The sequence below is a fragment of the Hyperolius riggenbachi genome, chromosome 9 (assembly GCF_040937935.1).
Source record: "Hyperolius riggenbachi isolate aHypRig1 chromosome 9, aHypRig1.pri, whole genome shotgun sequence".
NCBI classification, from domain to species: Eukaryota; Metazoa; Chordata; class Amphibia; order Anura; family Hyperoliidae; genus Hyperolius; species Hyperolius riggenbachi.
Genome location: NC_090654.1, coordinates 60,058,600 through 60,084,078, shown reverse-complemented (window position 1 = coordinate 60,084,078; position 25,479 = coordinate 60,058,600). Strand labels below are relative to the sequence as shown.

Sequence of the window (25,479 nt, the reverse complement as noted above, 5' to 3'; positions counted from 1 at the left end):
GAGGGGTCATCGGTCACGTTATATTTTATTTTATTTACTTTTATTTTGTCCTAACCCTTTCTGATTATTTGATTTATATTTTATTTTGTTTATTATTTTGGGAGGCCCTATCCCAAGGGGAGGTATTGGAGGTAGAGTGAATTGAGTGTTACCATACAAAGAGTAAAGAGCCTAACAGATCTGTGAACAAGTTGAACGTCCTACTCGGGACCAACCAGCAAAACTGTTAATTGTTCAGTACCATCTCAAGAACTGTCACGAGTTTCCCCAAGGTTTTGCTGAGCAATATAGCTTGGACTTGGTTAGAAGGGACTGAGAACTGTTTAGGAACTGAACTGAATTGCTCAGTAGACCAGCCCCTTACCCCCAGCCCACGCTCAACAACGGTACTGTGTATTGTATATGCTGTAAAGTGGATTGTTGTACAAGAAGACCTTTTGTAGCTCAAATACTTTGTATGTAACTAACCTTTTTATTCCACAGCTTTTACTGGTGCACCGACTGTGAAGACCAGGAGATTGTATTATTTGACCTTTGATGTGCAAGGAAAGTGTGTTGTGACATTGAAGTGTATTTGGTTGATTCAATTCTACAGTGACCATTGTTAGGTCAAGAATAAATCTTTGATAAGTTCATCTGCGTCCGTGTCTGGTGGATTCGACTCAGCCGGGTGCCTGGTGCTAACAGATAAATCGGGTTACACACGCGCGCACCCGCGCACACACCTGGCTGCCGCTCACACGTCCGCCCGGCTCCCTGGCCCTGTCCTCCTGTCTCTCTGAGGCTGGGTCCGTGCTGCACACATGCGCAGTAGCAAAAAGCATGGACCCAGCTACACAGGGACAGCATGACGCAGGGACACAGGGAGATTATTATAGAGGATAATAATAATAATAATAGCATTATTAGATATTGCTTTGATACTGTGCAGCAGAAGTTTCTCTTTCTCAGGGCAGACCAGTTATGTTTTGACATTTCGGTTCCTCTGCACTGATCACTTCCTGAGCAGAGCACACTGCAGTGTAGTCGGTGTGCACAGTACAGAGCAATGATGGGCGGTGTGACAGTGCTGCTGCTGATACTGTCGGTGATGCCAGGTGAGATGATCGTGATGGATGCTCTGTACTGTACATGAAGGTATGTGTGTGTGTGTGTGTGGGTGAGGGGTTGTTATTAGAGTTGGGCTGAACGGTTCGCCTGCGAACGGTTCCATGCGAACTTCCGTGGTTCGCGTTCGCGTCCCGCAGGCAAACGTTTGCGGAAGTTCGGTTCGCCCCATAATGCACCATGGAGGGTCAACTTTGACCCTCTACATCACAGTCAGCAGGCCCAGTGTAGCCAATTAGGCTACACTAGCCCCTGGAGCCACTCCCCCCCTACTAAAAGGCAGGCAGCGGCGACCATTACGGTCACTCGTGTGCCTGCATTAGTTAGAGTAGGGCGAGCTGCTGCACACTCTCTCATAGGGAAAGATTAGTTAGGCTTAGCTTGTCCCTGGCTGCATACCTGTTCTGTGAACCCACCACTGCATACCTGTTCTGTGAACCCACCACTACATACCTGTTCAGTGAACCTGCCACTGCATACCTGTTCTGTGAACCCACCACTGCATACCTGTTCTGTGAATCCACCACTGCATACCTGTTCTGTGAACCCACCACTGCATACCTGTTCAGTGAACCCACCACTGCATACCTGTTCTGTGAACCCACCACTGCATACCTGTTCTGTGAACCCACCACTGCATACCTGTTCAGTGAACCTGCCACTGCATACCTGTTCTGTGAACCCACCACTGCATACCTGTTCTGTGAACCCACCACTGCATACCTGTTCAGTGAACCCACCACTGCATACCTGTTCTGTGAACCCACCACTGCATACCTGTTCTGTGAACCCACCACTGCATACCTGTTCAGTGAACCTGCCACTGCATACCTGTACTGTGAACCCACCACTGCATACCTGTTCTGTGAACCCACCACTGCATACCTGTTCAGTGAACCTGCCACTGCATACCTGTTCTGTGAACCCACCACTGCATACCTGTTCTGTGAACCCACCACTGCATACCTGTTCTGTGAATCCACCACTGCATACCTGTTCTGTGAACCCACCACTGCATACCTGTTCAGTGAACCCACCACTGCATACCTGTTCTGTGAAACCACCACTGCATACCTGTTCTGTGAACCCACCACTGCATACCTGTTCAGTGAACCTGCCACTGCATACCTGTTCTGTGAACCCACCACTGCATACCTGTTCTGTGAACCCACCACTGCATACCTGTACTGTGAACCCACCACTGCATACCTGTTCTGTGAACCCACCACTGCATACCTGTTCTGTGAACCCACCACTGCATACCTGTACTGTGAACCCACCACTGCATACCTGTTCTGTGAACCCACCACTGCATGCCTGTTCTGTGAACCCACCACTGCATACCTGTACTGTGAACCCACCACTGCATACCTGTTCAGTGAACCCACCACTGCATACCTGTTCTGTGAACCCACCACTGCATACCTGTTCAGTGAACCCACCACTGCATACCTGTTCTGTGAACCTGCCACTGCATACCTGTTCTGTTCAGTGAACCCGCCACTGCATACCTGTTCTGTTCAGTGAACCCGCCACTGCATACCTGTTCTGTTCAGTGAACCCGCCACTGTATACCTGTTCTGTTCAGTGAACCCGCCACTGTATACCTGTTCTGTTCAGTGAACCCGCCACTGTATTCCTGTTCTGTTCAGTGAACCCGCCACTGTATACCTGTTCTGTTCAGTGAACCCGCCACTGCCGTCACTACACAAACAGCTGTTTGCGGTGCGTTACACGGTGAGTTTGGTGTGTCAGTGTAAAGCAGTACCTTAATTACACTACCTGATTGATGTATACACATGCAAGATGTTTTAAAGCACTTTAGGCCTGTCATTTAGCATTCAATGTGATTTCTGCCCTTAAAACGCTGCTTTGCGTCAAATCCAGATTTTTCCCTGGGACTTTTGGCATGTATCCCACTCCGCCATGCCCCCCTCCAGGTGTTAGACCTCTTGAAACATCTTTTCCATCACTTTTGTGGCCAGCATAATTTTTTTTTTTTTTCAAGGTTCGCATCCCCATTGAAGTCTATTGCGGTTCGGGAACTTTAACGCGAACCGAACCTTCCGCGGAAGTTCGCGAACCCGGTTCGCGAACCTAAAATCGGAGGTTCGGCCCAACTCTAGTTGTTATCATTGCACACATCAAACAGCTTGCAGGGAACATGTTAGGTGGTTGGCATTGTATATAATGAGGAAGACTGTGGAGGGGGGTTGTCTGTACTGTCTGTCCTGTATACAGGTGAGTTCTGTACTGTAACTGGCGGATTCTGTGCTGAATATAGAGAAGGCTACAATACATGGTGAATGATCTGCACTGTGCATAGTGTTGGGTGGGATCTGGTGGAGATAAGTGGTCTGGACTCTACATGGTGAGAGTGTGTGCTGTACATAGTAGATGGGCTGCACAGAAGAAACAGGTGGTTGCAGCTTACGGCACTCAGCGCCGAAACTAGCCGCCACCATAGCACTGATGTTATAGCGCGCAGGGTGCATAAGGGTAATGTGGCTTTTACACCTCCCTCCGAATTGCGACGACTCGGAGGGGGAAAAGTAGCAGGGTAAGCCGTCATTGTGCTCACCCTGCGCCCAGCTCTGCGGCAGCGTACATAAGCGTACGCAGCACAGAACATGATGAGGGTCTGTTTTGTACATAGTAGAGATGTCTGATCTGTACTGGACATGGTGGGGTCTGTGCTATATATAATGAGCGTCTCTATTAGTGATTTGCGTAATCGTAATTTCACATCGCAATTCGCAATTACGATGCAAAATTGTAATGCTAATTTTCGTGAAAATTAATTTCACATGTAAACGCAATCCATCTGTAATTTTGTGTAATTAAAAATTCAGAGCAATTTTCATGCCAACTGGCAGTTAGTAGGAAAGCCCCCATACATGTTATGATCACCAAAATTTCTGGGTATGTACAAGGCAAAAAATAATTATTCAAAAAGAACTTGCAAAGGAAAAATGGTTTTTAAACTGTCTTTTTTCTGAGTTTAAAAATCATTTTTCTTTGCATTTTGAAAATCAAATATCTGATGGTCTTTTTGAAAAATTATTTTTAGACTTGTATCCACTATTACCCTTAGCATATGTAGCAATTTTGGTGATAATAGAAGGTATGGGGGGGGGGGTTGCTATTCGCTGCTAAAGTCGGCATTAAATTACGTGAAAAGTACACGAAAATTTACAAAGTTATTCTACGAAATCAATTGAATTTACAAATCGTAATTATGTATGCAAAATTTCATATAATCCTAATTAGCTGCTTACAATCATCACTAGTCTTTATACAAAGTGGATGGTCTGCAGAGTACATTGTGAAGGGCCTATGTGGAATTTTAATGAGTTTCCACTGAACAGAGGAATCTTGGATTGTGGATGTCTGGTGACTTATCAGTAGAAAAGAATGAAGTTGTGTAGAGCATCTTCCTCTGTCTTCCTGGTGTAGAGGTGACTATTTCCTGTCTTTGTCAGGATTTCTATCACAGACAATCCAGGTCTTCCAGACTCCGGTAATATACGGTACAGAGGGCAGCTCAGTCACATTACCGTGTAACTACAATATCAGCGGAGAGGAAATTTATACCATTGGAACCTACAAGTGGTACAGACACTTAGTGAAGACTAGCCTGGAGGTGTCTGATACTAACCCTGACTATACTGGAAGGATCTCCAGAACAGATGTGAATCAGTTCATTGAAGGCAGATCAGCCGCCATTACCCTGCAAAGTGTGGTTCTCTCAGACACAGCGATGTATTACTGTGAGGTGACCTTCCACAGCGGAAGACAAGTATCTGGAAACGGGACCGGGACATTCCTCAATGTGACAGCAGGTGAGAGGTGAATTGCACAGCATGGAGTACACATACCTCCCAACTTTTTTCAACTTTTTGAGATGAGAAAAAGGGACACTTAAGCCATGCCCCTGCCACACCCCTGGCCACGCCCTCACTACGCCTCTATTCACGCATACCATAAAGATTTCATAAGAAAAATGTTGTTTTATAATTCAAACCACACTGGTCCTTTCTATCCTGGTTCATTTTACTTCATAGTAACATTTTAAAATTAGTATTATATCAATTTAAAGGATGGGAATAAAGTTTAGAGTCAATCAAACATTTTTAGTATAGAAATATATATATTTACATTGAAAGAGGGACAAATGAGGGTGAAAGAGGGACTGCCCCTCCAAAAAAGGGACAGTCGGGAGCTATGGTATATGTAGTCAGGTGTATATGTCCCCAGTATATGTAGCCAGGGGTATATGTGCCCAGTATATGTAGGCAGGGGTATATGTCCCAGTATATGTAGGCAGGGGTATATGTCCCAGTATATGTAGGCCAGGGGTATATGTCCCCAGTATATGTAGCCAAGGGTATATGTGCCCAGTATATGTAGACAGGGGTATATGTGCCCAGTATATGTAGCCAGGGGTATATGTCCCCAGTATATGTAGGCAGGGGTATATGTCCCCAGTATATGTAGCCAGGGGTATATGTCCCCAGTATATGTAGCCAGGGGTATATGTCCCCAGTATATGTAGCCAGGGGTATATGTCCCCAGTATATGTAGCCAGGTGTATATGTCCCCAGTATATGTAGCCAGGGGTATATGTCCCCAGTATATGTAGCCAGGGGGTATATGTGCCCAGTATATGTAGGCAGGGGTATATGTCCCCAGTATATGTAGCCAGGGGGTATATGTCCCCAGTATATGTAGCCAGGGGTATATGTCCCCAGTATATGTAGCCAGGAGGTATATGTGCCCAGTATATGTAGGCAGGGGTATATGTCCCCAGTATATGTAGCCAGGGGGTATATGTCCCCAGTATATGTAGCCAGGGGGTATATGTGCCCAGTATATGTAGGCAGGGGTATATGTCCCCAGTATATGTAGGCAGGGGTATATGTCCCCAGTATATGTAGGCAGGGGTATATTTGCCCAGTATATGTAGCCAGGGGTATATGTCCCCAGTATATGTAGCCAGGGCTATATGTGCCCAGTATATGTAGCCAGGGCTATATGTGCCCAGTATATGTAGCCAGGGGTATATGTGGCCAGTATATGTAGTCAGGGGTATATGTGGCCAGTATATGTAGTCAGGGGTATATGTGGCCAGTATATGTAGTCAGGGGTATATGTGGCCAGTATATGTAGTCAGGGGTATATATCCCCAGTATATGTAGCCAGGGGTATATGTCCCCAGTATATGTAGCCAGGGCTATATGTCCCCAGTATACGTAGCCAGGGGTATTGGGCAGAAGAGGAAAGAAAAGATCGAGGCACCAGCCGCAAAACAGTGTACTAATGCAGCGGGGAGCAGAGTGGACATCACTCCTTCCTCCCTCCCTCCCTCTCCATCATGACCCCCTCGTGAGTCCCCATCATGAAATGGAGAGATCGTGTGCAGCGGCCAGCGGGTGTTTAGTTTACATACCGTTCCAGCGGACGGCTTCCTACTTCCTGTTTCGCGGAAAACGGAAGTAGGAAGCCGGTCACCGAACAGCATGTAAACTGAACACCCGCTGGCCGCTGCGCACGATCTCTCCATTTCATGATAGGGACTCACGAGGGGGGCCATGATGGAGAGGGAGGGAGGGAGGAAGGAGTGATGTCGGCTCTGCTCCCCACCGCATTAGTACACTGTTTTGCGGCTGGTGCCTCGATCTTTTCTTTCTCTCCTCACGCCTCACCTCTGCCTGCCGGGACACAAGGGGGGGTATCCCAGGACAGCGGGACCCCTCCCCCAACCCATGACCGTCCCGACGAATCCGGGACGGTTGGGGACCCTGAGTACATTGCTGGGAATTCCTCAGCTTTATAGTCTTGTTTCTGCCAACTGCATTGCTCTGAGTTTCAAAGGATACCAAAGGTGAAAGACACATGGAGGCTGACATATGTATTTCCATTTAAACAATGCACATTGCCTGGCTATCCTGCTTATCCTTATCCACTGCCTCTGATACTGTTAGCCATAGACCTGAAAAAGCATTAAGGGAAACCAGAGCTGAAGAAAATAAAAAAGTTTGATACATACCTGGGGCTTCTTCCAGCCCCATAAGCTCGGATCGCTCCGACGACGCCGTCCTCCGCTGTCTGCAGCTCTGGAACCGGCCGTCACTTCTGTCAGTCGCAGCCATTCTCACTTAAGAGAACTGCGCTCTTTGCGTATCTCTCCAGCAGCTGCCCCCCCATCATGTGCAGCAGCAGCCCCCACATCATATGCAGCAGCAGCCCCCACATCATATGCAGCAGCTGTCCCCACATCATATGCAGCAGCAGCCCCCACATCATATGCAGCAGCCCCCACATCATATGCAGCAGCCACCACATCATATGCAGCAGCCCCCACATCATATGCAGCAGCAGCCCCCACATCATGTGCAGCAGCAGCCCCCACATCATGTGCAGCAGCAGCCCCCACATCATGTGCAGCAGCAGCCCCCACATCATGTGCAGCAGCAGCCCCCACATCATATGCAGCAGCAGCCCCCACATCATATGCAGCAGCTGTCCCCACATCGTATGCAGCAGCTGTCCCCACATCATATGCAGCAGCCCCCACATCATATGCAGCAGCCCCCACATCATATGCAGCAGCAGCCCCCACATCATGTGCAGCAGCAGCCCCCACATCATGTGCAGCAGCAGCCCCCACATCATGTGCAGCAGCAGCCCCCACATCCATCTCTGCTGACCTGACCTGGAGGGCAAACACTACCATGACCCAGAAGAAGGCACAGCAAAGACTCTTCTTCCTTCGCCAACTTAAGAAGTTTGGCATGGCCCATGATCTTCTGAGGTCCTTCTACTCTGCTACGATCGAGTCAGTCCTCTGCTCATCCATCCTGGTCTGGTTCGCTAGCTGCACCGCCAGCGACAGATACAAACTCCAGAGGGTCATCAGCTCAGCGGAGAGGATTATTGGGAAACCTCTTCCCCCTCTAGATCTCATCTATAACACTAGACTGCGAAATAGAGCAATGAAAATTGTGGGCGACCCCTCTCACCCTGGCCACAGTCTCTTCACTCGACTCAAACTGGGCCGGAGGTTTCGGTCCATCCCTGCTAAGACTACTAGGCGTATGAACACTTTTTTCCCCACGGCCGTCAGTGTCTTGAACTCTGCCCATTCCGCTGACCGCCCCTATAGCCATCTACCGGACTAATATCTGACTTCGGCTGCGGCCGCTCTGTTTACTCTGTTTACTGCCTTGCCTAGGTCGTACTAGAATTATCTTCTGCTACACGCTGCTGTCCCTGCTAGACCCGCAACTGACCTACTGCAAATGTTATATTACTCCTGTATCTGTTGTATTGTTCTGCTGCACTCTTGTTATGCTGTTTTTATTCCTGTCTGTTTGTACAACTCTTTCTTGCCAATCAACGTGCCAAACCTAATTCCGGGCACGGTGCAACCGTGCTTGGCGAAATAAACGAATTCTGATTCTGATTCTGATTTTGATGTGCAGCAGCAGCCCCCACATCATGTGCAGCAGCAGCCCCCACATCATGTGCAGCAGCAGCCCCCACATCATGTGCAGCAGCAGCCCCCACATCATGTGCAGCAGCTGCCCCCACATCATGTGCAGCAACTGTCCCTACATCATATGTGTTACCAGTGTTCAGAGGTGTAAGTGCAGACTAGTGCCACAATGCAGCCCGCAGCATCTGTTTTAAACAGAGGAGAGACACAGACATGTGGCTCAGTTGATGTCCAACTTTAATATCTTATCACTATCAGCATAATGCAATGATATACAGACTAGAAAAACCAATAGGCTGTCACAGTAAAGAACAAGTATATTCTATCTAGACATACATATTCTGCCTATAGTTATAAGAACTAGTATAGGCAAACCCATAGGCTAACATAGCAACAGGAACAAATATATTTTATCTAGACCTTAATATTCTCCCTATAGTTATCAACACTAACCTGTTTTAAACAGAGGAGAGACACAGACATGTGGCTCAGTTGATGTCCAACTTTAATATGAGCCTCAGGCCCTGGATCTCCTCAGAACATTGCAATCCTAGCAGAGCTCCATCTAGTGGCAGCCTTATTATTGTGCTGTTTGGAGGTCTGAGTTTAATCCTGTCACACACTCCCCCTCTTTAAATAAATGTCTCCTGACATTTCATGAATGAAATTTAATCATAGTTCAGATCATAGCAATCTGCATATGTTCCTGGCAAAAAGTATGAACATGAGGGCATTGTTAAAGGTATATCAATAGGCCTCTCTGTCTCTGGGTGATTACAGTGCTGTTAAATCCATTTTTGAAAAGAGGGTTTTCCAAGGGTCTCATATGTGAAAATCTCCTTTGGTTTCCTTGTTCTTTGGGGAGGACTGTCATTTCTCTGTTCTTCAGGGACATTTGGTGTAACTGTGTCCTCGTCACATTGTGAATTTGCTTTTTGTAAAGATGGTGCTCTAGTCCCTTCTGTTAATTCTACAGGCAAGTCTTGGACTTCCTTATCTGATAGGCAGTGGCTTTCCAGCTGTTCTTCTGTAAGTTCCACAGGCAGGTCTTGAACATTTTCCTCTGGCAATTGATGGTTTTCCAGTTGTTCTTGTGGGGTATTATGGTCCCTAGGATAAAATTCTTCAGCCTCAGCTCGTAACTGAGGAGTAACACATTGCTCACTGTATTGGAAAAGTTCAGGACAGTAGTAATAGCCTTTATCTGAGGAATCTGACTCTGTGCTCTCTGAATTGTTGTTTACTTTAACTCTAGCTGCTGGTCTGGTGTGAGTTCTCTTCTGTGATTCCTTTGGTTTGTTTTCTAGGGGTAAATCTCTGACAGGAAGCAGCAAATTGCGATGAATCACCCTTGTTGGTTTATTACCTTTCTCTGATTCAACTTTATAAATATGTTCTGGGCCTATCTGTTCAATTACCCTGCATACTTCTTTTTCCCAGTAGGTGCGGAGTTTTCCTGACCCTCACCGCTCTGACAGATTTCTTACAAGAACACGGTCACCAGGCTGCAGAGCAATTCCTTTGACATGCCTGTCATAGTACCTTTTCCCCTTTTGAGATGACTTTTGGCTATTCTCAGAGGCAATTCTGTAAGCTTCCTTCATTTTTAACGCCCATTTCTCAGCATAGTGTTGAGGTGATGCCACTCCATTCTCATCATCCAGGTCAAATATTAAATCTATTGGTAGACGAGGTGACCTACCATATAGCAGGTAGTAAGGGGCGTAGCCAGTTGCATCATGCCTGGTACAGTTATATGCATAAACAATGTGTGGTAGATACTCTTTCCACTGAGCTTTCTTCTCTTCTTCTAAAGTCCGGAGCATTTGTAACAGTGTTCTGTTCAGTCTCTCAACTGGGTTGCCTTGTGGATGGTACGGTGTTGTCCTAGAATGGGCTATTCCAGACAGCTGTCTCAACCTTCTAAAAAGGTGGTTCTCAAATTCTTTACCTTGATCATGATGTAATTTTTCAGGATATCCAAATATAGGGATGAAATTGTCGAAAATCTTCTCTGCAGCTGTTTTTCCTGCTTTGTTTCGAGTAGGATATGCCTGGGCAAAACGGGTGAAATGATCCATGACTACCAGTATGTATTCATAGCCACCTCTGCTCTTCTCTAGGTGAAGGAAATCCACAGAGACAAGTTCAAAAGGAGCACTTGTGTTGATAGAACCCATAGGTGCCCTGTCCGGTACTGTCGGGTGCTTCTGTTTGAGGCAGCTACATCTTTTAGTAACATAGTCTGTTATCTGTTTCTGCATGAAAGGCCAGTAGAATCTTTCTCTTGCCAGCTGCATCACTTTGTCTGCTCCACAGTGGCCCATGTCATTATGTAAGTGTTTCAACACTATTGGAGTTAATTTCTCTGGAACCACTATTTTCTTCTGTCGTAGTAAGATGTTATCTTTCACACTCAGTTTTTTTTCTCTCCTGTCCAGGCCCCTTTTGTCTTGCTTTGAGGGAACTTTCTTCTTCGTTTTTAGATCCATTACCACTTGGATAGCTTTGTCTTCTGACTGAGCACTTCTGAGCTTATCCTTTGTAATAATTTCCTGAGGGTCAATATCTTGAAATTTTTCTTCAACTTGTGGTTCTAGGGCTAGTGACATGGCCCAAAGATCTGCTTCATCAACCCCTGCCTTGCTTCCTTTCCATATAGCAGAGATAGTCTGTGGTGTGATCACATTTATGAATTCGTCTTCATCTTCAGCAGTGTTTAATGGCATTCTAGACAACGTATCAGCATCTGCATTTTTCTTACCTGGATGATATTTAATATCAAAACGAAAATCAGCTAACTCTCCTACCCATCGGTGTCCCACACTATTTAGTCTTGCTGAGCTGAGAACATAGGTCAGTGGGTTATTGTCTGTAAATACAGTGAATGAGGGTGCATAGTACAGATAGTCCCGAAACTTATCACAAATGGCCCACTTCAAGGCTAAGAATTCCAGCTTCCCTGAGTGCAGGTGATAATTTTTTTCAGTGGGTGTCAGTGTCCGTGAACCAAATCCAATAATACGTAGTTTATTCTCCTGATGTTGGTAAAGCACTGCACCTAGCCCATCTTGTGATGCATCAGTATGCAAGATAAATGGCAGATTAAAGTCTGGATAAGCAAGAATTGGAGGTTTGGTTAATAACACTATTATCTTGTCAACAGTTTCCTGATGCTTTGCTGTCCACTGAACTGAAGTTCCTGAGGGTAACTGCTGTGTTCTTCCTGCCTTCACATGCTGTCTCTCATTTGCTACTTCATTTTTACTTATTTTCTTAGATTCCTTCTTTGTTTGCAGCAGGTCATACAGAGGTTTAGCAATTCGGGAGAAGTTTTGTATAAAGCAGCGGTAATAACTCAGGAACCCTAATAGTTTTCTCACATCTCCCACTGTCCTTGGTGTTTTCTCTCTGACTGCCTGAATTGCTTCTGTATCCTTTGGGTCCATTCGGATTCCATTGCCTGACACAAGTCTTCCTAGGAACCTCACTTCTCTTTTGAAAAGTTCACACTTATTTGGTCTCAACTTGATTCCATGTGCACGCATCTTCTGAAATATCTTTCTTAGAACTTCAATATGTTCTGGAAATGTCTTAGAATAACACAGAACATCATCTAGATAGGGGGAGCAACATTCATCTCGCAGACCTTCCAGAGTCTCTTCCATGCACCTTTGAAATGCTGCTGGGGCATTCATCAAGCCAAAAGGGATCCTCACCCATTCATGTAACCCCCATGGTGTACTAAATGCTGTCATGTGCCTTCGATTCTTCAGAGATAAACCCTTGATGGTAAGCACTTCCCTGATCAAGAATAGAGAACCATGAGAATCCACTCAGATTATCTAGAAGATCTTGAACTCGTGGTAAGGGATGCCTATCTGGTACAGTCTTCTTATATAACTCTCTGAAGTCGATGCACAGTCTCAAGCTGCCATCTTTTTTTCGGACACATACCACAGGTGAGGAGTAAGATGATTTTGACTTGCGTATCCACCCCCTCTTCATTAGCTTCAGTATATAGTCTTTTACTTCCTGATATAATGGTCTTGGTATGGAGTTGTAGGACTTCTGCACTGGGATCTTGTCTCTTAAATTAATCTGCAGATTCAGATTAGGAATACACCCAATCTCTCCCTCCTCTCTTGCAAAAATGTCAGATTCCTTGAACAACATCTGCTTAGCAAGTGTCTGCTCTTCTTCATTGAGATGCTGTAAATCTACTGGCGGATTCCATTTCTTGCCCTGGGAGCTTTGGGCCTTTGCTTGCATCATGGATACTGCATTCTTACTTCTTTTCTGTACCGCTTGTTTTGCAGATTTAATATCATTCACAGAGATCTCTTCCATAATTGGGTAGATCATGCCTAACACAGTCCTTGGTTGAATATATACAGTATGCTTAGTGGTGTTCTGAACAGGAATCTTTATCTGTTTTGTCCGCCCCCTGTGCATCTTCACAAGTATAGGGAACGCTTCCAGACCCTCAGGACATTGACTGGGCAATAGTGGCTCAAACAGCACTGTATCCTCTCCAGGCCAGGAACGAATATTACACAGAATCTCACATGATTTTCCTTTCAGAACCCTAATGCTTTGGCTACCGGTATATATGCTACGTACCAACTCATTATCTTTACTAATGGATGACAATACAAGACCCACCAAAGCATTTGCTTTACATTTCCTTACATGCAATGCCTCACTTAATAGTATTGTGACGCTACTTTGATCAGAGTTACAACTGTCAGCATTTTCTTTAATAATTTCTTCAATTGCATTAAACCCTATGATTGGGGTGAACGAGCAGTGTTGGCTAACTAGCATGGGTACAAACATAGTTACCTTTTTCCCATTATTCTCAATGTTCAGGTCAAGCTCAACCCACCCATCATAAGGAACAACAGAACCATTTGCAGCTTTAATTGTTAAGCATTCATTTTCTCCTAACAATTTTTCAATAGGCTGTACTGTAGTGTGCTTTTGGTATTGTTTTATCCAGCTTGCAGCCACAATACTTATTTGGGACCCTGTGTCAACTAGTACTTTTGTGGACACACCTCCCAAACTACAAGTAAGCAAGCATTTATTTCCTATAAGCCTGGCTACTTTTCTTCTGTCCCAACTCTTTGGTGGGTGAGGCATTTCACTGGGTTTTGTAATGATTTGGGACTTGTCTTGAGAACTGGTCACTGGTTGTCCCTCACCTGTGACCATTCCTCGTTTCCCGAGAACCTTTTCTGTTTCATGCAGCCACGTGCACTATGACCTTCCTGACCACATTTAAAACAATGCCAACATTTATCTTTTCCTTCATGCACACATTGTTTACATTTATAAACAGTCTTGGTTTTAACACTGTCATTTAAAACCTTCACAGGCCCAGGTTCATTCTTTTTTACTGCACCTGCCTGTAGCAGAGATTGTACATTCTTTGTAAGAGCAGCAACTTGTGCTGTTAATTCTACCAATGAGGTTTGAGTATCACTAGCATGGTTTATGGACTCTCTTACATCCTGTGCCTGAATGACATTTGTGGTAGTCAGCTTGGATCTGCCTATGCCACTTAATCTGACTTGCCTCTCTGCTTCTATTCTGGCTAGCTTAGTGACTGTTTCTAGGAGCACATCATCAGTTGTCGATAAGTCTGATATATATGGCTTAATCTCTCTTCTAATGTCACTATATTTCTCACTTAACCCCTGATATAGCGTGTGCAGAAACACTCCTTGCACCAAGTTCTTGTCATAAGTAACTGCAGCACCAACTTGTTGAGAAGACCACAAAACTTTCTGCTTTAGTCCCATAATTCTATACACAAACTGCTGCGGAGTTTCTTTATCATGCTGTTTAGCATTCATCAGTTCCTGGAACAAATCAGTGCTGCTCCTGTCCTGGAGATGTGAGCGCAAAAACCTTTTCAGCTCTGCAACAGAAAGATCCTCCTTGTTTACCAACATTTCCTTAAAAGTTCCTGCTTTCACAGCTTTCAGCACAGTTCTGATGATTTCTGAGTCTGAGTATCTTTCTTGTATACCTTCATCAATCTGTTTGCATACACTGCTATATGTAAGTTCAGAGTCCCAGTCTGAAATCTGACCACCATAAATTTTAAATTCTTTTCTTGGCAGGTAAGCTGCTAAGTCCTTTAATGTAAAGCCACTTTCTGTCATTTGCAGTGTTCTCTCCTTTGTATGAATTGTGCTGTGCTCTCTGTCCCCACTTACATGTGGAGTGTCAGAGTTTATTTCTCCTAGCAAAGACTCAGCCAGTTCTTTTATCTGCAGCAGATATGCCTTCCCACTGTCCTCCATGCTGCACACTGCTTCTCCCTGTAAGTGTTCCAGAATGTACTCACAGATCTCCTGCTCACTTGAACCTGTAGCTTGGGGAACTTCTTTTCCAGCATCTCCCTGAATCTGCACAGCAAGTGAGTGCAACTGCTCCTCAGACAAAGGCCTCGATTCACTAAGATCATGCTGGAGATAATAAGGCAAGAGAAAACTTACCTCCACACAGTAAGAGAGTTATCTTATCTCTTCATTCCTTACGTTACCTCCTCTGTAGTTAAATTACCTCCTCTGTAGTTAAGTTACCTCCTCTGTAGTTATTTTCACACGCAGTTAATTAACAGCCTGTCTTTAACTTTAGAATTCTCGAGTTATTTTAAGGATCGAAGAGTTAACTTAAGACAGAAGAGGTAACTTTAGGTTTGCCTGAGGTAAAATGTTTCCTGAATACTGCATGTCTCGTCACCATGGTGATAACTCTAGAAACGTCATTAAAGACAGGAGATAAGCTTAGTGAATTGAGGCTAATGTGTGCAGAAGCTTCTGGATCTGCCACTGCAGCTTCTTCACTGAAGTAGTGTCAGCCATCATAGAGCCTGTGTAGCTTGCTTGAAGCCTTTCCTCTCTCGCTTTACTGTAATAGCCAGCTTCTCTCTGTGACTGTCTTGCACAATGATTACACCATCCCAGTAGTGTTGTCCGGATCATGAACGATTCGGATCTTTGATCCGAATCTATTTTGTGAGTCGAATCATCCGAATCATCAAAATGAGTGATTCGGATCGCAAAAGGGGCGGGGCCAGGAGCGACACGCCCCCTCTCAGCGGGCAACGGGGTCCTGGAAGCAGAGCAGAGATGGATCGCTCTGTTGGAGGGGACTCAGGGGAGCCAGCCTTGCAGGGACAGGTAGAGAGGACATGGGTGCCACTGCCAGATGTGTAGAGCACACATACTGGCTATAACGTGCTGCTCATTACAGGCTGTTCCGTAGTGCTGCACAGTGATCACATTGGAAGCTTTTGGCTCAGCTCAGCACAGCTCAGTAACTTTGCAGGCACTGTGATTGCAGGGCAATATGATCCTCCTCCTGCACTCGCTCTAAACAGCTGCACTTATCTTCTGGGAATCATGCTTTGGGGAATGCTTTCTTTCACTGTGCTACGTTTACATTCAAAGTACACAGATGAACATATAGGTGAAATATATGTAAAGCATATGATTGCAGCATGTGGGTATTGTGTGCAAACAAACATTTCTGCTCTCTGCTCCTCCCTCCTCCCTTCTCTGTCCACTCCCTGCACTCTGTCCATCTTCTCCCCTTCTCTGCGTGTCCACCCCCCTCCCCTTCTCCTCTCCTGCTAGTCATTTCACCCCCGAAATGCTTCCGTAGTAAAATGATCCGAGATTCGGATCAAAGATCCGGATCTTTTCAATGATCCGATTCGAATCATCCGGATCATTGAAAAGATCCGAACTTCCCATCTCTACATCCCAGGCCGAGCCCCCAAATGTTACCAGTGTTCAGTGGTGTAAGTGCAGACTAGTGCCACAATGCAGCCCGCAGCATCTGTTTTAAACAGAGGAGAGACACAGACATGTGGCTCAGTTGATGTCCAACTTTAATATCTTATCACTATCAGCATAATGCAATGATATACAGACTAGAAAAACCAATAGGCTGTCACAGTAAAGAACAAGTATATTCTATCTAGACATACATATTCTGCCTATAGTTATAAGAACTAGCATAGGCAAACCCATAGGCTAACATAGCAACAGGAACAAATATATTTTATCTAGACCTTAATATTCTCCCTATAGTTATCAACACTAACCTGTTTTAAACAGAGGAGAGACACAGACATGTGGCTCAGTTGATGTCCAACTTTAATATGAGCCTCAGGCCCTGGATCTCCTCAGAACATTGCAATCCTAGCAGAGCTCCATCTAGTGGCAGCCTTATTATTGTGCTGTTTGGAGGTCTGAGTTTAATCCTGCCACATATGCAGCAGCAGCCCCCACATCATGTGCAGCAGCAGCCCCCACATCATGTGCAGCAACTGTCCCTATATCATATGCAGCAGCAGCCCCCACATCATGTGCAGCAGCAGTCCCCACATCATGTCATGTGCAGCAGCAGCAGCCCTCACATCATGTGCAGCAGCAGCTGCCCTCACATCATGTGCAGCAGCAGCAGCCCTCATATCATGTGCAGCAGCAGCAGCAGCCTTCACATCATGTGCAGCAGCCCTCACATCATGTGCAGCAGCAGCAGCCCTCGCATCATGTGCAGCAGCAGCAGCCCTCGAAAATTATGCAGCAGCAGCCCTCACATCATGTGCAGCAGCAGCCCTCACAGTATGTGCAGCCACCACCCTCACATCATGTACAGCAGCAGCCCTTACATTGTGCACAGCAGCAACCCTCACAATGTATACAGCAACACCTCTCACATTGGGCTTGATTCACAAAGCGGTGCTAACCTACTTAGCACGTCTAAAGTCTTAAGGCGCGCTAACCAGGGTGCTAAGTAGGTTAGCACCGGATTTCTCAATTGAGAAAACCAGTGCTAACCTACTTAGCACCCTGGTTAGCGCGCCTTAAGACTTTAGACGTGCTAAGTAGGTTAGCACCGCTTTGTGAATCAAGCCCATTGTGTACTGCAACCTCCTCCACATACTGTAGTGTACAGCTGCAGCCCTCACATGTGCAGCAGCAGCCCCCACGTTTTTTACAGGAATGGCCCTCACATCATGTCCTCCTCTCCAAAATCCTGTTGGCTGTTTTTTCTTTTTCACGACACACAGTGCAACTGGTGTAAATAGGCAGTGGAATAGAATCAGGCGTGGCATAGGTTGCAATCATAGCTGGGCCCCATGCTGCCAGATGGCTAAAAGCCTCTTGATCATGACGTGAGATCAGTGAATGATGCATACCTCCCAACTTTTTGAGATGAGAAAGAGGGACACTCAAGCCACACCCCTGATCACGCCCCTGTCACACCCCTAGTCACGCATACCATAAAGATTTCATAAGAAAAATATGTTGTTTAATCATTCAAACCACACCGGTCCTTTCTAACCTGGTTCATTTTCCTTCATATTAACATTTTAAAATTAGTAATATATAGTCAAACACATTTTGTAGTAGAGAAATATACTGTATATATTTACATAGAAAGAGGGACAAAGTCCTGAAAAGGGGGAGGAAATGAGGAGGAAAGAGGGACAGAGGGACAGGGCTCCCAAACAGGGACAGTTGGGAGCTATGCAGTATGTTACCTCACCTCACATGAGTTTTGAAAATATTATTATGTCTTTTCCTGGGACAGCACTGAAGTTATGACACTGTGATACAATGTAAAGTAGTCAGTGTGCAGCTTGTGTGCTGTGAGTACGCCCCTAAGTGCCATTTGTGTTTGGCAAAATAGGATCGCAATCGGATTATACTAGTGTTAAAGGGTACTCCCGATTTCTATCGATTTGCAGATGCCCTTGTGTTTTTCAGTTTCACGGGCGATCTTCAGTGGCATAGCGAAGGAGCTGTGGGCCCCGATGCAAGTTTTACATTGGGGCTCCCCAAGCACTCTATACATAACAATTGATATGACACACCAAAACCTGCCAATGGGCCCGGGCCCTCTGGCCCAAGTGCCCCGATGCGGTTGCTACCTCTGCACCTCCTATTGCTACGCCCCTAGCGATCTTATTACAGACATCTTTAGTTCTGCCAGGTGATCTATATGGAATGTTTGTTACTGAGGGTTCAATGCACAGAGGGAGATATTACTGGCAGTTGGAAAAAGCCGCTATTTCCCACAATGCAAGGAGGTTCACAGATATCAAAATGTCAGGGCCATGGTCCTGACATCACACTGTGGGAGGGGTTTCACCACAATATCAGCCATACAGACCCTCCTGATGATCTATTAGAGAAAGGGTAAAGATTTCTCATGGGAAAGGGGGTATCAGCTACTGATTGGGATGATGTTCAATCCTGGGTTAAAAGTCCCCTTTAAGGATGATAGTTAATTTAAAAAGCATAATTTCTGTTTTGACTTTCCCTACTTATTGTTAAAGCAGCAGTTTGTGTGCAAAATAAAAACAAAAAAATCTGAAAATCTGTTTAAAAGGACCACTATCACGAAAAAAGTAGGCAGTTAAAATCTGACAGAACCGACAGGCTTTGGGCCAGTCCATCTCCTCATGGGGGATTCTCAGGGTTTTCTTTGTTTTTCTTTCCTGAACAGCAGTTTAAAGTGAACCTCCGGACTAAAAATCGACTCAGCAGCACTGAAAAGGCCTGGTGTTTCTTTAACAGTTTCACAGCATCAGAACTTTGTTTCTCTTATACAAGCCTCATTTTTAGTTGCACAGAAGAAAACTGCCCGGGCTTTTTTCCCCTGATGCTGTGCAAAGCATGATGGGATTTCTGATGTTGTTCTCGTTCTGCTGTTTTGGTGCAATTTTTTTTTTTACATTTTGAATTTGACATTTGAAGCCTAGCGTGTGCAGCTGGGAGGGGTAATCAGGACACAGGACAGTTGGAACTGTGTCTTCTGCTCCTTGTCACCTCCTTTCAACCAAAAAGATGGCTGCCCCCATGACAAAGATGGCAGCCCCCATGAATCACAAACATTTGCCTGTTCTTTTAAAACAGGGTGGGTAAGAGATTATATTACCTATCTATTCTAATTAACATAACTAATGTAACTTGATGGCAGTATGTTTGTTTAGGCTGAAGTTCCCCTTTAACTGTCAAAATAGTAAGATACCAGCCAGCCACCCTACTCACTTACTATTTTGTCAGTTAGACTTTGCAACTGCTGTTCAGGAAATGCTGTTGAAAACAAAGAAAACCCTGAGAATCCCTCATGAGGAGATGGACTAGCCCAAAACCAGAACCTCGGTTCTGTCAGATTTTAACATCCTACCTTTTTCGTGACAGTGGTCCTTTAAGAAGTCAAACAATTCAGAAGCATTAATAAAGAAAACAAAATAAGAAAAAAAAATATCAGGTTAATGATATTAAATTAAAAGCAAATTAACAGATTAAGGACAAGGGTTCCAGTTACCATGCATGTGTGTATATGATATCTGATACCCACAATGCACCTGCAAGAAATTCCCATGTTACGTGTCTGTATTGTCTGCAGAGCACGAGGCCATACCTCCCAACTTTTTGAGATGAGAAAGAGGGACACTTAAGCCACGCCCCTGCCACACCCCTAATCACGCCCTGTCATACCCCTAGTCACGCATACCATAAAGATTTCATGAGAAAAATATGTTTTATAATTCAAACCACACTGGTTCTTTCTACCCTGGTTCATTTTCCTTTATATTAACATTTTAAAATTAGTAATATATCAATTTAAAGGATTGGAATAAAGTTTAGAGTCAATCAAACACATTTTTAGTGGCGAAATATATATATATATATATATATATATATATATATATATATATATATATATATACATAGAAAGAGGGACAAATGAGGAGGAAAGAGGTACAGAGGGACAGGGCTCCCGAAGAGGGACTGTCCCTCCAAAAGAGGGACAGTTGGGAGCTATGAATGATGTGGGCAAGCTGGGTGCCATCAGGTAGCTGAACAGTGATTGGAGGGCAGGAAGTGTGCTGGCAGGACAGGTAAAACATACTTACATGCCACACTGTCATACTCTGCACTGGGTAAAATAAAAATGCAGGCTATACAGGGGGGTAATGAAAGGCACTACAAAGTGTCGTTGGAGAAACTGCACTGATGGGGCAATGAAGGCACTATAGTAAGGCAATGGACAGGACACAGAACATTTATATTGTACTTTTCCCCTGGTGGACTCAAAGCGACAGAGCTGCAGCCACTAGGATGCACTCTATAGGCAGTAGCAGTGTTAGGGAGTCTTGACCAAGGCCTTCACACTGAATAGGTGCTGGGTTACTGAACAGGAAGAGCTGCAATTTGATCCCAGGTTGCCTATGTCCAAGGCAGAGCTTCTAACCAATACATTATCCAGCCACTACATGGAAGCTGTACAAGCTTACTTGGAAGCACTAGAAGGGGGCAACTGAGGAACTTAACGAGACACTGAAGCCAGAAAAAAAAAATGAGTTTTACTCACCTGGGGCTTCTACCAGCCCCCTGCAGCAGTCCTGTGCCCTCGCAGCCACTCACTAATCCTCTGGTCCCCCGCTGCCAGCTAGTTTCGTTTTTGCCGACAGGCCCGTCAGGACTGGCCACGCGTAGCTTTTTGCGCATGCCCAACTGCAATTAGCGTTATTGCGGGCCGCAACGCATACAAAAATACGTGTTGCCGCATTACGAACGCAGAGATATGCGGCAACGCATATTTTTGTACACGTTGCGACCCGCAATAGCGCTAATTACAGTCGGGAATGTGGAAAAAGCTACGCATGGCCAGTCCTGACGGGCCTGTCGGCAAAAACGAAACTAGCTGGCAGCGGGAGACCAGAGGATTAGTGAGATTCTGCGAGGGCACAGGACTGCTGCAGGGGGCTGGTAGAAGCCCCAGGTGAGTAAAACTCATTTTTTTTTTCTGACTTAAGGTTCACTTTAAAGGATGCTGTAAAGGGCACTACAGGGGGGTTTAAGTAAGTAGTCACGATACCTCAGGTAGCCATGTGTGTCCCAAGATAGCAATATGAAGTTACCATTGTGCACCTAGATGCAGGGCCGGAGCTACCATTGGAAAAAATGGGCAATTGCCCCAGGGCCCCAGAGCCTGTAGGGGCCCCCAAGTTGTCCCTCCCCCATCTTAACTGTTGCTCCCCAGGGACTCTGCAGAGTCTGTGAAGTTGGGAGCAGGGCCGGTTTAAGCAACAATGGGGCCCCAGGGCAAAATAAACCTAGGGGGCCCCCCCAACATATACCCCGGAACAAAAATTAGGGGACCTTTTTTGCAGCTGGTATAGTCAGGGTGTGAAGTCCCAATCGGTCGGAGCTCCACATTCTGGCTATCCCAGCCTGCATGGGGGACAAGGGGTTAAAAAGTTTCAGGAGGGAGGATCCCATATAATTTAAAAAAAAAAAAATTCCCACACTCTAAACATAAAAAAAAAATTGGGAAAATAGAAAAAAATGCCAGGGATCTTCATACAGCCATATTGCGGTTGTATAGCGATCCCTGGCCAAAGCGCTACGGCTGCGTATAGACCCCCTGGAAACCCCGTCAGGAAATTTATTGCTCTTTCTTTTGATACATGTAAAATTACACTACCATTAGGTTTGCTACTAAAAGTGACATTTACCGCATTTTCTTTTTGAAAAATTGTTTTTTCCTCTTATTCCTAATGATCTCCTTAACATTTCCTGCAAATTTAGGGTTTCTAGCATTTAAGGTGGATTTGCTATCAACCATTAAAGTTGGCAGGTTTTTAAATGTGTATTTTTTTTCCTTTGAAACTTTAAAATCGATTTTCTCAAAAACTATAAGGCCGATTTGAAAAAAAATGTTTTCCTCTTGTAGCCACTGGGGGGCCCTACAAGCTCTGGGGCCCGGAGGCAGCTGCCTTCTCTGCCTCTATGGTAGCGCCGGCCCTGGTTGGGAGGTGATTGGGGGAGGGTCAGCAGCCAGCTCAGGGGCCCAGAAGGGAGAAATTTGGATGCAACAAAGGACCTCTAATGACGCTTTTTGGTCGGGGTGGTGTCTGTTGGGGGGCCCCCAAGCTAATCTTGCCCTAGGGCCCAATTGTTACTTAAACTGGCCCTGCCTAGATGTCAGTATTAGGAAGTCCTCTGTGCCACCCAGATATCCATGTTAGATAGCTGTTGTGCCTACATATATTAGTATTAGGTAGCTGCCCCCTCCCCCCCTTCAGACAGCAGTATTAGGTAACCATGTGACCCCCCCCCCCCCTCCCAGAGAGCAGTATTAAGTAGTGACATGAGTCCTCCAAGACTGTAGTATTAGGTAACCATTTGTGTCCCCCAGGCAGTTGTATTAGTTAGCAATGTAAGCCCCTATATTGTAGAAACAAACAGTAATGTAAGCCCCAAACATAGTAGTAATAGCCTAGGTAGCCACGTGAGCCATTCAAATAGGAGTAATAGGTAGCCTTGTTGAGTGCATGAAATAGGGGCGTGAGGAAAAATGGGTGCCTGTTTTCATTAATAAAACTATCATTAACCACTTAATGACATGCTGACTTATAAAAACATCCTGCTAGAGCCTCTTAATGGCTCCAGGACGTTTTTATGAGTCAGACAGTGCTGCTGCCGCTGTGCGCGTGCACGTGCTCGTTCCCGCGCATGCACATGCATTCCCGTGCATGTGCACGTGAAAATAGTGAAAAAAAAACACCGAAAAAAAAATACACCTTTTATTTCCAAATGATATATTGTCACCATACTTTGTACTAGGGACATAATTAAAATATTCTATAGATCATTTCATTGTGATTAGTAGTGATTAAGCTATTGGCAAATGAAAGGGATGAGCACTGAAAGGTGAAAATCGCTCTTGTCCGTTAGGGTAAAAACCGCCTTGGGGTGAAGTGGCTCATATCTACCAATATTTGTTTTTAAAGTGTAAATAGTCTAAATCAGTGCTGTCCAACTTCACGGGCATGGAGGCCCCCCCCCCCCCCCCCTAGGAAAAGAATGCATTTAAAGGACAAATCAGATTGGCAGCACTTTCCACAAAATGCAATTTAAGATTTTGGTGAAGTTGCGTGGTGCACGCAGCGCGCCAAAAACCATGGGGGTTCCTTTGGGAGTAGAGCGCGCCGTGCCAAAAAATGGGTGTGGCCATGGACCAGAATGCGGGTGTGGCCACGGGTGGCGACAAATTTACATGAACTTAGCAATGTGGGACATTAGATTAGGACAGTGGTGGCGAACCTTTTGGAGGCCGAGTACCCAAACTGCAACCCAAAAGTCACTTTATCTATCGCAAAGTGGCAACAGCAATTTAAACTACATACAAACGTTTTAACTCATACATGAACATTATGGAATATCCAAGTTGAAAATAAACTCTGAAGATAAACAATTTCATCCATCCTACTCCTGAAAAATGTATTTTTTTTTAGAATGTTTTTTTTTTAGAACCTCCCAGTTTTATTTTCCGTTTTTAAAAAGCTAAAAAAGTAGGTTTAATGCTATTGTCTCATGATGATGATTCAGCTTTTCCATAGTCTCGCAGTTCGCAATCATGTGACCCCCAACAAGACAAATTCAGCAATCATGGACAGCGCTGGTCTAAATGATCGTGATGTAATATCGGTATATATTAAAGAAAACCTGTAACAAAAAAAACCTCACCTGGGGAGTGCTAACCTCGGGTGGGGGAAGCCTCTAGATCCTATTGAGGCTTTCCCCATCCTCCTCGGTCCCACAGCAGCAGCGATAAAGCTCCCCGAACAGCGGGAACGTAAATATTTACCTTCCCGACTCCAGCGCAGGCGTAGTATTGGCTCCCTGCTCGGAGATAGGCGGAAATAGCCGATCGCTGTCGGGCCGCTCTACTGAGCAGGCGCAAGAGCGGACCCGACATAAATCGGCTATTTTCGCCTATCTCTGTGCGGAGAGCCGCAACAGCGCCCCCGCTGGAGCCAGGAAAGGTAAATAAATCAGTACTTGTCAGGCTTGTCGAGGGAGGATTCCGGGACACATTTTCCATCAGCACCCAAAAATCTATTTGTTTTTCTACCCACCCTCCACACAAACACTTTTCATAATAAAATAAATATAAGCACAATGTATGTTAGTTAAATTATCTATAATGAAATCTATAATGTAATGCATTTTCCAAAACACATCACTGTAAATGCAATTACACCATCAGTTACAAAAAAGAAAATTACATTCCTGGCTGGGAAATGTGGTCACAATGATGGACGGCTGGGAAATGTGGTCACAATGATGGACTACATTTCCCAGAGAGCATTGTAGCGCCCAAAGGCTATCATTCCAGGCACTCTGAATTGTGGCACTGCGGCAATGAAACAAAAGTTGGAGGGCAGAATGCATCCTGAGGGCTAGGGAGCAACCACCCCAAAAAGTAATTAATGCTTGCCTTTCCTGTCCCCACCCCCCAAAGCCCCACCACATTTACTAACCTCAAAGGGGAAGTTGGGGAGGTTCAGTTTACATCTATTATTCAAAGCTTCTCAGATCCCTTTCACATCTGGAGGATAAAGTAAATCTTTTAAAATGAATAATTTCTCCTGTGGATCTTAGTAAAATGGGCATAGAAGGATGAGACATTTAAAGAGGAACATTCATGAAAATAACATAATAAATAAAATTGATTATTGTTCTCAATATTCATTTATAGATTATTTAGTCAGTTGTTTGCCCATTGTAAAATCTTTCCTCTCCCTGATTTACATTCTGACATTTATCACTGGTTGTGACATCTTGAGGTCTGCCAGGTGATCTGTACGGAATGTTCATTACTAAGAGTTCTATGCACAGAGGGAAGTATTGCTTGCTTGGCAGTTGGAAAAAGCAGTTATTTCCCACAATGCAATATGGTTCACAGACAGCAAAATGTCAGGACCTGACCATGTAACTGACCATCAGAGGAGCTTGCCAGCTAATTCCTGCAATAGTCATATC

At 45.0% G+C, this 25,479-nt stretch overlaps 1 protein-coding gene across 1 annotated transcript in view; it reads left to right on the top strand.

Moving 5' to 3' along the window:
• The first annotated feature begins 1,051 nt into the window (after positions 1–1,051).
• The window catches only part of LOC137533433 (natural cytotoxicity triggering receptor 3-like), a 96,436-nt gene continuing 72,008 nt past the window's right edge, over positions 1,052–25,479 (top strand). The window contains exons 1-2 of the mRNA XM_068254824.1: positions 1,052–1,097; positions 4,590–4,949. Coding sequence (XP_068110925.1) covers positions 1,052–1,097; positions 4,590–4,949 — 406 coding nt within the window. The remainder of the gene's footprint in view (positions 1,098–4,589; positions 4,950–25,479) is intronic.